Source organism: Sciurus vulgaris (assembly GCF_902686455.1).
Source record: "Sciurus vulgaris genome assembly, chromosome: 1".
Classification (NCBI taxonomy): Eukaryota; Metazoa; Chordata; class Mammalia; order Rodentia; family Sciuridae; genus Sciurus; species Sciurus vulgaris.
Window position 1 is genome coordinate 30,679,129 of NC_136461.1, and position 13,109 is coordinate 30,692,237.

The following is a 13,109-nucleotide window of genomic DNA, read 5'->3' on the forward strand; positions in this document are numbered from 1 at the left end:
TCTGGGTCTGATGTGAGGCAGAACATCATGGAGGAAAGGCATGGTGGAGGAAAGCTGCTTAGCTCATGATAGCCAAGAAGCAGGGCCAAGGACAAGATATAGTCCCCAAGGGTCTGTCCCCAGGGATCTACTTCTCCAACTACACCTCTTCAGTTTCTGCTCCCTCCTAAAATGGTCCATTCAGCTATGAATCCTTCAATGGATTAATTCACTGATGAAGTCAGAGACCTCATGATCCAATCATATCCCCACCTCAAACATTATAAGCCTTCACATAAACCTTTGGGGGATGTTCCAGATCCAAACCTAACAGATTACACTGCACTGAGCAGCTGCTCCTTATACTTTCTCTCCAGTTCCTAAAAACCCTACACCCTCATCATAAGCATGAGGGTGAGGATGAAGCCAGCTGAGGCTCCTCACAGTTGCTCTCTCAGGCTACTTCTTACTGCCCCATATGGTGCAGCTGCGGGTCCCCTACCATCCAGCGGCACCAGAGCAAAGCTCTTTGAGGCAGAGAATGGATTCACACACTATACTGCCAGTGGGATGCCGGGCCCTGGGGGGCTTCTGGAAGATAAGACTATTTTGTAGGATTGCTGGGATTAGAAGAACTCTTAGGGACCACAAAGTCCAAGTTCCTCATTTTATGTACATAAAAATCAAGATGGAGAGGAGAGTGACCTGCTCACCAAATGCACAGTGATTTGACTGTCAACTGATTAAAAAGACACTGACATCTGTATTGGTTTTTATTTATAAACAAATTGACATAAAATAAGTCCAGATGGCAGCAGGAACAGCTGTGCTGCTGACTTGCTTACAAGGAAGCACAGGACAGTGGAGGAGGCTAACATTCCAGCCTGGAGACCCTCCCCCAACCTTAGGGCCTTTTCAGCCTAAAATCATTAGGCCAGATCTTCTGCAGCAGTTCTGGTGAGGGCAAGGAACTGTGGTGGGGACAGTGTGGGAGAGCTCCCATCCCACAGATGGGCTTGGAATACAAATGGCCCAGTGGGGGCAGAGAGAAGCAGACGATGAGATCCTCTCCTCTCCATGGGAGCATGTGGGTCTGTCCATACCAAAGAGAAAGTACCCTAGGCAGTGTCCTCTTAAAGGGGCTACACCCATTGGAGAACCTCTCTGGGACCAGGGCAGGATGGTTTCCCTCCTCCAAAAACTCAGTGTCTGGTGCAAGAGAAGCATTATCCAGAGTGTCTGCCCAAGTCCAGAAACAATAAATTAGCAATAAGAAAAGATCTTTTTTAAAAAAGGTAAAGGTTTGCACCATGAGTTTGGAGTCTGGGATCTGGTGGGAAGGCAGGCACTGTGGGGCAGCGGGACACCACACCAAACCTGGGAAGAGAGTGGCCAGGTAGGGGGCTCCAAAGCCTCTTCCTCTGCCACATGGAAGGTGCTCAGTCTAAACTCCTGGTGAGAGGAGAGCTGGGCTTAAAAAATAAATAGAGGGGACCTCAGAGCCATGGCAGGGCTGAGGGGAAGAGCAGCGCCAGCCCTGGGCCCACACTTTCCCCTCCTTGGTCCTTCATGGAAGGACTCATCATGGCAAGAGGGGCGGGATAGCAGTGGTGGCTCCACAGAGCCTCCTGGAGTCCTGGAGCGGCCTGGAGCTCCAGTGAGGTGCCTAGGAGCAGGCTGGTAGCCTTCTTCCAAGGAGAAGAATGCCCCATCTGCCCGACCTCTCGGTTGTCTAGGCTGTGCCTTCTGTTCAGAACTTGCCCTGCTTCAGCCGGTCAATGTGGAAGGAGAGCTTGAGTGCAGGCCCCAGCTTTAGACCCATGTACTTCATCATCATGTCACTGCGCAGCAGGAGCAGGGCCTTGCCATCGATCTCCTGAAGAGTGGGGGTGGAGGGGGAGGTGCTGTCAGAGGCCTGGGTGGTCTGACTGTCCCAGGTTCGATTAAAGGCCACCCACATAAGTGCCAACCACATGGAGCATGTCTGCTACTGGGACACTGAAGCCTGCCTGTTCTCCCATTTTGCCTCTGAGCATCCCTCTTCTATACTACTGAGTATACTATACTCAGTACTATACTATACTCAGTACTATACTATACTCATTTTGCCTCTGAGCATCCCTCTTCTATACTACTGAGTGACTATACTACTGAGTATAGTCACTTAGGTCCTCACACAAGCTTGTACTATGTTCCTAGGAGGCAGTTCTCCACCCTCCAAGCCCAAAACCCAGCTCAACTACATCTCTTCCAGGAAGCCTTGTAGTCTGTGTATCTAGACTGTGTTTATATTGACCCTCAACTGCTACTGTGTGACTCATCAGCTCTCCTGAACAGCAGAGACTACTTTGTGTGAGCTGGGCCAAAGCAGGCCTCATTGAATAGCTGGAAGCCCTTCAGGCCTGCTCTAGATATCTTGAAAACCCGCCTACCTGGTGTGAAAGAAATAAAGTAGTAGTGACGAGTGGCGACCTGCTCTAAGTGCCAGTAGAAAGAAAAGCATCAAGCAGCACTGGCTAAGGGGATGCAGGCTTGAGCCCCAAATTCAGGGAAATGGTCAGAGTAGGGGGGCAGGGGCAATGCTGCCATGGAGCCAAAGGATCACTTGAAGAGATGTTGGAGGCTTATAGAGGGGCAAGCAGATGATGGGAGACTGATAAGGTTTTGGGGAGGGGGTCACTTGCCAGGGATTCTTTACCTTGGGCTGAGGCCCCTGATTCTCATGCAAAGGCAGGTGGGAAAGCAAACTCCTGAGAAAAGGGGCCTAAGTCCCTGTGCCTGAAGCTGAGCCCCAGGCCACAAACCCAGTAGGAATGTGGCTAAATCATCCCACACTAATTGAATGAAGTGAACATAATGCCCAGCAATCTGTTTGAGACCCCAGATTCTGTTTCTAAGGTTCTATGGCACCTCCTGCATTCTGCTTCAAAGGACCTGAAACAAATAGACAGCCCATGCCCTTTAAAAGTCTACAAGCCATAGTGCAAAACTTCCAGTGAACGTGGGAGAGGTTAGGCAGGGTTACCTACATGTTTGCGGAAGAGGTCAGCATGGGGTCCAAGCTGAGGATCAGCTTCCCGAACAAACTGCATCACGTCCTCTACAGTCCATGAGGAGGGGTCCCGGCTACTCAGTCGAGAGGCTTCCCGGCTTTCCAGGTATCGGTCCGATCCTGCAGGACAGGAAGGCACCAACTATAGCGGGCAGGTATGTCCTCAGCACTCCCTGGGCAGACTCAGTGGCCTTGCAGGTGATGCGCTGGGCAGCAATTGAGCCAAGCGGAGGGAATGCGGGCAGGATTGGGAGTCAGGAGTTTTCCAGAGAGGGAAAGTCAACCTTTGCTCTGTAAGGGTAGATCTGATGTTTGGAAATGGTCAGAGGAACTGTGCACTGAGGCTGTGACTCAGCCTGAGCTTGAGACAGGGGTACTAATGATGTTAGGGGACTATATGGGTTCAGCAGAGGGACAGTGGGTGGACTACTTTTGTCTTGGCTCTGGGGACCATTTCTAGACAGGTTCTGGTAACTGAGCAAGATTAGAGTCAAATCCTTGGGAACTGGAGAAAAAAACAGTGGTAGATAATCCTCTGAGTTCTTTTCCAAGGTCTGGAGAATAGGAGAGCTCACTAAAGCCCATTACACTAAGGCAGGAAACAGGTTTTTATCTTGGCTGCCAGGCATCTCAATGTCAATTTAGTGCTGTGCATATAGCTTTTATTTCACTCATAGCTCAAAAATAGCCTCTCCATCCCCCTGTGGATTTAAGGTCTTTGTATCTTGATCATCTCTTGCCATAGATTCCTTGCACATTTTATCTCTTCTGCCTGGAATGTGTCCCCTTCTCTCCCTTCAATTTCTCCCTTTCTTTGGGCATACTCCAAATTATCTAAGCAGGTCTTGGCTTCAAGTACCAGCTCCTTTATGAAACTTTTTTGTTCTAATCCTAATTAATGGTCCAAGTCTTTACTGTCTCTTTTGGATACAGTTCATCTGTCCAGGTTCCCCCATCTCACTGCCCTCCAAACCAGTCTCTACAAAGCAGCCAAGGGAACTTTTAAAGAGCAGTGACTTAACTCACATCAACTCCTCTAAACACTCACTGCAGTGGTCTCCCACTGCACACGAAATGGAATCTGAGCTCCTGACCACAGACTGTGAGGGCCTCCGTCACCTGGCCTTTCCTCTCCTTGGCTTCCTTGTGCCCCTCAGCTTGTCCTTTGCTCACGTGCTTCAGATACCTTAGCCTTCTTTCTGCTTCTTGAACAAGGTTTATTCTCTGACTTGTCTGGAATGCTCTTGTCCAGATGTTTTCAAGCCTGACTCAACATTTGAATCTCATCTCAAATATCCATTCCTGTAAGAGCCATCCCTGATTGAGTACTCCATCCCCAAAAATCACTCTCAATACAACTACCCTCAGTTTTTCTCCCATAGCACATACAATTTTATGTGCTTATTTTGTTTCTTCTGTCTCCTCTCCATAGCAAGTTCTATCTTGTTCCTGCTGGGTCTCTAGCACATGAGTGCCTGGTCTACACATGTGTTTGTGAGGTGAATGAATGACAGTTCCTGGTACATTCTTCTCTCTTCCCCATGAGACAATTCTCTGTTGTGGCAGGGACTTTGCCTTGCTCATGTCTATATCCTCAGCACTTGGAGTTACCCTGCCACACAGCTACCATGTGGCAGAGTTAAAATGTGCTTGTGAAAGGAGAAGGGACTATCTTAACTCTTGCAAAGGCTAAGATCTACTACCCTTTTCCTTTATTCTGGATTTTGGATCAAAAGTCAAAAATGTTGAAGACCTTGTCCCACCCCTCCTTTCTGGGAAGAAGATTCTAGCAAATTTTCTTTTGAGTCTGTGGTTGGGCACCAACAAGATCAGGGGAGAAGTGAGCCTAGAGCAAGGAGGAGTGACTAGAACTATAGACATTTCAATAACTTTTAACTCTGTGAATTAGTCACTTCTTCCTTCCTAAAAGTCCACTGTGATGCTACCAGAGAAAGCAACTAAGACTCTGGAGGGCAGAGGGGAGATATGGACAGTGTATACACATGAGTGTGTCCTCACACCATCTAACAAGCTCCTCTAATTAGGGATTAGGAATCTCTCTCCCTCTCCCTGTTTCTCTTTCTTTCTCTCTTTTCCACATACACACATAATAGGAACATACGCATACACTGTTGACCGAATATTTGTGTTTCTCCAAAATGCTTATTCCTACCCCCAAGGTGACAGTACTAGGAGGTAGGACCTTCGGGCAAAGCCCTTATGAATGAGCTTGGTACTCTTTTTGTTAAGGAGGACTGAGAATGATCCCCCACCCCTTTCGCTATGTGAAGTTACAGCGAGAAGACAGACCCTATGAACCAGGAATGTGGTTTTCATCAGACACTGAATCCACCAGCAACTTGGTCTTGGATTTCTAGCCTCTAGCACTGGAATGAAGTGCTTTTGTTTATCAGCTACCTAGTTTGTGGTATCCATTTGTGGCCCAAATGGACTAAGATAATTCACATAAACAATACTGTTATATATTTATGTGTTTGTTGGTCAGCCTACTTCCATCAGAATACAAGATCCATGAGGCAGGTGGTGGTAAGAGGTGACTCATGTGTTGGTCAGGAGAGATGCCTCTGAAATGGTGACCTCCAAATAAGATCTGAGGCAGAAGAGCAGCTGGCATGTTTAAGGCCAGCAGGAAAGTGGGAGTGCCGGAGGGAACAGAATGAGGGAGAGAGTGGTATGAGATAACCCCTGAGAGGCATGTTTATGTGTACTGAGGGGAGGGGGATGTGGTGGCATGGATAACAGAGGATCTCGTATGCCACTGAAAACCATTGGCTCTTCTCAGTGACAGTAGGTTTGAGCAGAGGCGTGACACGTACCACCTTAAAATGAAAAGGATCCTCTCAAGGTCTGTGTGGATGACAGACTTTAGAAGGGAAGGAGTGAAGCAAGAGAGACCAGTTTAAAAGGAAGCTAGATAATAATCTAGGCAGGAGACAACTGTGGTCTACCCCAGGGTGGTGGTGGAGAAAAGTGATCAGATAGGTGATCAATATTTCATAAATGATAAAGAAACTCACCATGGTGAGTTAAAACAGCCCTTGAAGGGGGTCCTCGCTTTCTTCAGTTTAAAGAGGATAGAACCAAGAGAGGTGAAGAGACTTGCCCAAGATCATACAGCTAGGAAAGAGATAAGTTGGTGCCCTGGTTCTGTCTTCACCTCCCATTTTCGTAGATGGCCCATCTCAGCCACCTGCCATTCACCCTAATGTATACAACTGGTGGATGCCCTTAAAGGAAGGCTGCTTGTCCCTGTCTGTGACTGACTGAGGTACGTGAGGCATATCCACAAGAGGCCAGACTAACAAACTCATGCCTAACCTGGATTAATGAAAGAAGACAGGGGATAGACTCAACATTTAAATTCTTTGAGACAAATATTTCTAGGGCCAAATAGAATCCTCTAGTCTTATGAGGGTTTTCAGGGTCAAAAGAGGTTTGGACCATGACCTGGCAGACAGACTCACAATGTGTTCCATAGGAAGAGTGGAGATTCTAGGAGGCCACAGCGCCATCTGAAGCCAGTATTATGAAAGGAGCCTATCACAAAGCACCCCTACCAGAAATAGTCCTCGGGGAAGACACAAATCACAAAAAATCCCCACATACCTGGGGAATGATTTAGTTTCCAAAATGAGTCCATACCCCTTCTTTCATTTGATCCTTTTAACACTCCTGTGGAAAGACCAGGTTGGTATCAGCATATCTATTTTCCACATGAGGAATATTTTGCATATGGGAAGACCTGAGAGGTGAGACAACTTACCCAAGTCACAAGACAGAGGAGGTGTGGCTAGAATCAGCTTTCAGCTCAACCTCTACTTGAGGACTCTTTCTATTCCATTTTGCCACCTGGCTGGGGTCAGGGGGACATCACAGGCTTCTTTCCCTGACTGTCTTCTCGAAAGCTCTCTTTCTTGTGAGGTCACCTTTCATGCTGACCTTGCTGATGGAGTCATTTTATTTTTTCATACCTTGCTTTTTCATGTCCCTGGGCTGGGGGAGGCCAGGCTGTGGGTATGGAGGTGGCATCTTCTTACTTCTCCACTACAAGATCATCCACCTATGAAATGTTCTTCAGAGGCCAAAAATGGACCTAATCATCTGCTTTTCCTGGTCACAGTGATATACAGATCTCTAAGTTACTGTTCCTTATTAAATGAAGACCTTTTGGTACTTTCTCACCACTTTCTGTTCCATCCCATTCCTGTCATTATTCTTAGAGGTGGTCAATTTAACTACCATGCCTCCAGCAACTTTTACCTCCAGTCTACTTGAAATACCTACTGCCAAGGCCACTGTCTGGTTCTTGCCATCACTTGGAACAAGTCTACTTCAGAATTTTAATTTATTATTTTATTTTTGGTAGTAGGGATCGAACCCAGGGTGCTTAACCACTGAGCAACCCACTCAGATCTTTATTTTTTTTAATGTTGAGATAGGGTCTTGCTAAATCTTTGAGGCTGGCCTTGAACTTGTGATCCTCCTCCTCAGTATCCCGAGTGCAAGGATTATAGGCATGTGCCACCACACCCAGCAACTTCTGAATTTTAAACATTGCATCCACTGACACCAACCACTCATCTCCCAACTCTCTTGAGACTTATGTTCAGTGCGGGCATTACATCACATTCTTTGACACTGTCCATACCCAGTGGTGATGACTTTACTCATTCTTCCTCTAGTTTCACTGATTTCCTTACATACACTCCCATTCCTGCCCTTGATCTTGTCCTACTAGCTTACCATAAAACCAGTATTCTCAAACTGTCTTTCCTCATTCTGTATCTAGATTGTTAATAATCACAGAAGAAAATCATAGCTCTGTAAACTGGCAAACTGTTTCTCCAAGCACAGTTGGGTTCCTGATTTTTCCTATAACTCATTCCTTTCTTGATCCATTTTTCCTATCCTATGACTAGTTCAATCTTTCAGCACTCCTAAGTCCTCCCCTACTCAGCCTTCTCTCTGTGCACTGATGGACATGATCTTCCCTCTTACCCTAGAGAAGGTATATTTCCCCTGGCTTAAGCCTGAACCACCTGTCTTTGATTTTTCTTCCTTCCCACCACCCCCAAGGCTTTCTCCTCTTCCCCATATTCTTTCAACATCTTGGGAAGCTGAAGTTGTCTACTGACAAACATGCTCGAGTGTTCCCACTCTAAAAGACCTTCTTTGGACTTACAGGCCCCCTCACCACCATCTTTCTTTATTCCTAAGCTCTCCTTGATGTGTCCCCATCTTCTCCCAGCACTGAAGTTGCTCTTGCTAAGATCACTAATTACTGGCTCAACATACTTCTCGGTCCTTCCATGACTACAACATGTTCGGCTATGCTCTCCTTAGAATACATCCTATGTTGCTGGCCATCACACTATCAACTTCAGTTTCCTCTAAGTCTTAATGTTCCTTTGCCTCCCTGGCAGGTTTCTCTTTCTGTTCCCAAGACTCCACCATTGCTCAACTGTTCTTTTCATTGTACACATTTTCATGGGAAGTCATTCACCTTATCCTCTTTACTGTCTACATACTGATGTCTCCCAATACTTCCTTTTGGATCAGGGCTTCTGAGATTCAGACCTGTGCAGCTGCTGCCTGCTGGGTGTCCTAGCTGACCCTCCGACTGGCTCCCTCTCTTCTTTCTTTTCTGTGGTTGGTTCTCTCAGTGCCTTTCCTCCAGCCACCACAGATAGACATCTAAACTTGGAAGACATTCTCCACTCCCTCCTTCTTCACAATTCTTAGCTCTGACTAAATTTACCTCATGAATAGCTTTTCTGCTTGATTGTTTCTAAACCTCTATCACTAATTCAGGCTGTCATCATTCTGGTTGGCCCACTCTTATAAACTTCTTAACCTCCTCAAGTCCACACTCAATCTAGAAGGCAGAGGCCTGCTGGAAACACAAATTTGCTTATGCCTTGCCTCTAATAAAAAGTCTCTGGTAGCTTCACATTGCCTGCACCATCAATGCTAAATTCATTAGCATGGCATTTAAGGTCTCCAATAATACATGCTCTGACCCTTCCAGGCTTTTCACTGTGAAGCCTTGGTATTGCATTTTATGTTTCAGCAATATAAAACTGCATACCTATACTATCTCCTATTCCTTTGTCCTTGCTTATCCCCTCTTCTTAGAAAGCCCTCTTGCCCCTGTCATGGCTATTCACATAGTCTTAGACAAGCTGCTACTTGCTCAAGGAAGCTTCTCTTAAATGCCAAGCTGGGTTAGGTGTCCATTCTTACAGTTTTCATACTGTTCAAAGCATATCTGTCACTGCATTTGAGATGTTGTTTTACAATTATTTTTTAAGTGTCTCCCTTAAAAGACAAAATGTTATTTTTTAATATTCCTCCACCAAATATAGATGCTGTTCAAATAAATGGCTAGGCATGAAAGAATGAGCCTATCCCTATTACTTTTGGCTCTAGGTCTTTGGCTTTTAGTTCCCCCGATTCTCAAATTAACCCCAGACTCCAATTACTTTCCAGGTGCTGATCTAGAACTGCAGTGAAGCCTAGCCCCAGTTCCACCACCATACAGAGGGCAACAGAGCTAGGTTCCCTCTGGCTTCCCAGAGCTGAGGAAGAAGGGAAAGAGGAGGGAGGCAGAAGTCCCCAACTTTAGTCAGCTTACCCCTAGAGCACAACCTGCGCACAGCTGAGGCAGTGCTCTGTTGGAGGCTGCAGGAGGGAAGCAAGGGCCGGTACCCAGAAGTTCGAAGATTCTGGGAGGTGCTGACAAGGTTGGTAGGATTCAAGGTGGAGTCCATTGAGTCTGTGTGTGGTGCCAAAGACCGGGCCAGATTATTCCCCAGGACAAAGGTTTCACCTGGAAAACAATACAACCAGGGTTAGAGCAGGGGTGAGCTTTCAGAGTGCTGGTTCTCAGTACCTGCTAAGAGGAACAAGCTGGCTGGGACTCAGGAGGCCTGTGGGAAAGTCATGGTTCCAGCTCTCACCAGGTTTCCTTAACCAAGTTCAATGTCACTTTCTGGGCTTAGGTTTGCTTAGAGACTCCTCCTCTTAGACTGGATAGTCTTTGAGGTTTTTTTTTTTTTTTTTTTCCTATCTGGATGTCCTAAGCTTTTACTGGATAAGGAGACCTTATAAAAAAAATGGAGTCTCTCTAGGATAGAAGAGACTGCTTTAGTCACAAGGTGCTAGGAGTGGAGAATAGGGGTGCCTCCAGCTATCACCAGAAGGGATATTTGCTCAGATGAGGGTCCATTAGAAGCCGACAATCTGCTCAACCAGCAGGACATCTCAGAAATGCTGCTTGATGCCCAGTTAAAGGCCTGTCTGTAAAGGATCTGCTCCTGTTTTGTTCACTCCATTTTAATTTAACCTGTTCAACAGAAACATTCCAGGGAAGCTGGGGTTGGGCTTGGAGATGAGGATAAGGGTTAGAATTTGAGAATCTACGACTCAGCAGAGTGCTTCTCTGAAAACCTGTCTCCTCACCTATACCAGGGGAAGTCAATCTACATCAGGGGAGCCTTCCAAGGGGCTTGAGAACTTCAGAAGTGAATGGCTATGAAAGCCTTTGAAGGGGAATCTTACCCTGATATTTCTATACCTGGTCTATGTTCCAACACCAGGCAGCAGCACCCAATCACAGCAATCAGGAACCCAAAGCTGACACCATCTTGTGACCAGCCAGGCCAAGTTAGTTCCTCAGCCCTGTCCACTGCATCTTCTGTCTGGGGAGGGGGTCTTGGGTACCAGACCATATCAGTGTTCTTGATTTTTAGAGATCATGTGTGTGGATAATGCTTGGGATTCATTCAAGGACTCTGATAAACACTAAATTAATTATCTGACACACAGTAAGACCTCACTGGCAAGATGATTTAAAATTTTAGGACAACTTATTTTTACATTTGTTCTAACTGGTTATATATGACAGCAGAATGCATTTCAACTCATTGTACACGAATGGAGCACAACTTCTCATTTCTCTGGTTGTACATGATGCAGAATCACCATTTGTGCAATCATACATGTACATAGGGTAATGATGTCCATCTCATTTCATTTAGGATTACTTTCTAATACTTACCTAAGGCTGGTCAGCAACCATGAGCTCAAAGTCAATCTGACATCAGATAGCTTATTTCCCTCCACAGGTGGTTAATTGTGGGTACCCTTTCCTAGAAGTAGTTCTGAAAGGAGAAGTCTCTGAGGCTCCGGGATCCTTACATCATGCCCCACTTTATTTCTGCAGATGAGACCTCTGATTTTCCAGAAATCAGTAGCAGTTCCACTTTAAGACATGAGCCAACCATGAAGCAGGAGACATGGGTACTCCACCTGGCTTTTCTGCCTTTTACTAGGTATGTCATTCTAGGCAAGTTGCTTTTTATTCTCTGAGCACCAGTTTTCTCATGTGTAAAATGGGGGAAAACCACCCTGAACTGCAGAGAACATTAAATGAGAACATAGGATGTGCTGTGAGGAATTGTTACTTGTTATTTATAGAGCAGTAAACCTAAACTTTCTGCCAAATTTTGAAAAAAATTTTTTGATCTAGTTTTGATCTAGTTTTTGTAGTTCTCAGTAGAGTCAACTCACCCTTCCAGCCATTTTACTTAGGTCTGACTGGGAACAGTGCTGCCTGCCTCAGAGAACAACAGATGTGACATGTAATCATGATGGCAGTGCCAGTGCTCACCAGATGCAGTGGGAATCTCTTCCCCTCAGCAGCACCAAGGATACTGAGATCTGGATTCTGAGTTGAGGGGCCTGAACATCTGGAATGGTAGCATCTGGACTAGGCAAGGTCTTTAAATCTTGTCCTAATGAGATGTACTAGAAAAATGAAGCATCATGCCAAAGTTCTGGGAGGCCCTAGACCTTTCAAGGCTGATCCTTTTTTTTTTTTTTTTTAAATACTTTTAGTTGTGGATGAACACACTACCTTTATTTATTTTATTTTTATGTGGTGCTGAGGAGCGAACCCAGTGCCTCACACATGCCAGGCAAGTACTCTGCCACTGAGCTATAGCTGCAGCCCTCAAGGTTGATCTTATGCGCCCTCCTGCCTTTGACAGGACGAGACTAGGGTAGAAGACTACAGTGATACTTTCCAATTATGCTCACATAACCTGTGGGTCCTCCACAGGGAGGCTCTGGGCCTCATCCCAGCTTCTATGAACTTTTATACACTGGAGGTTCATGTAATCTTACCTTTGTAAAAAAAAAAAAAATTCTACTGCTAAAATAAATTTCACTGGTTCAGGTATCTGAGGTTGGGGCTGGAAGATGAGTTCTGTTTCTGGTATGATCATTTGTCAATTATCAGTGCCTTTTTCTGGGATTCAGTCTGCCCATCTATAAGATGGAAATGAAAAATCTTTAGTCTTGGGTTGGGGATAGCTTGCCTTACATGCACAAAACCCTGGGTTCAATCCCCAGCACACACACAAATAACAACAACAACAACAATAACAAAACAACCAAAACAAAACCAAAAAACAAAAAAAACCCAAAAAACAAAAAACAAACCAAAACAAAAAAACACCACCACCACCCAAAACTTTAAGTCTAAGGTCAGTGTAAGTTAAATTTACTGTTGCAATGCTGGAAACACAACAGCAATCATTATTCAACAAGTAGATGATGCTGCTGCTACTCAATCGGGTACGGAGGAATAGAGGGGAGGCCTTGACCCCGTGCACTCACTTTCAGTGAGAAGCAGCTTTTCTCAGTGACTTGAGAACTAGTGTTCCCTGTAGAGGATGGTGGCAAGGAGCCTTGGGATCTCAGCCATGGGGAAAGGGCCTAGGGAGGTAGAGTTCTGGAGAGAAGTCATGGGAGACAAATAACCAAATGGCAGCCTGGGCAGGGAAGAGGGCTAGAGGTAGCTTTGTTCTTTTGGAATGCAGAGAGTAGAACAAAGGGCAGGGGTTAAAAGGCGGCAGATTTCAGTTCACGTAGGAAGGCATTTTAGCTGGGCATGGTGGCACATATCTATAATCCCAGCAGTTTGGGAGGCTGAGGCAGGAGGATTATGAGTTCAAAGCCACACTTCAGCAACTTAGCAAGGCCCTAAGCAGCT

At 45.8% G+C, this 13,109-nt stretch overlaps 1 protein-coding gene across 22 annotated transcripts in view; it reads right to left on the bottom strand.

Annotated features, from left to right (window-relative positions):
• Positions 1-739: 739 nt before the first annotated feature.
• SCMH1 (Scm polycomb group protein homolog 1) overlaps positions 740-13,109 on the bottom strand; it is a 348,969-nt gene continuing 336,599 nt past the window's right edge. For 18 of the 22 annotated variants that reach the window (XM_079113208.1, XM_079113218.1, XM_079113217.1 and 15 more), the window contains 4 exons: positions 9,687-9,881; positions 6,659-6,724; positions 3,009-3,151; positions 740-1,855 (listed from right to left, as the gene is read on the bottom strand). In XM_079113208.1, coding sequence (XP_078969334.1) covers positions 1,730-1,855; positions 3,009-3,151; positions 6,659-6,724; positions 9,687-9,881 — 530 coding nt within the window. In that variant the 3' untranslated portion in view covers positions 740-1,729. Of the gene's footprint in view, positions 1,856-3,008; positions 3,152-6,658; positions 6,725-9,686; positions 9,882-13,109 lie in introns of those variants that run through there. The other 4 variants (XM_079113200.1, XM_079113205.1, XM_079113210.1 and 1 more) reach the window with 3 other exon arrangements.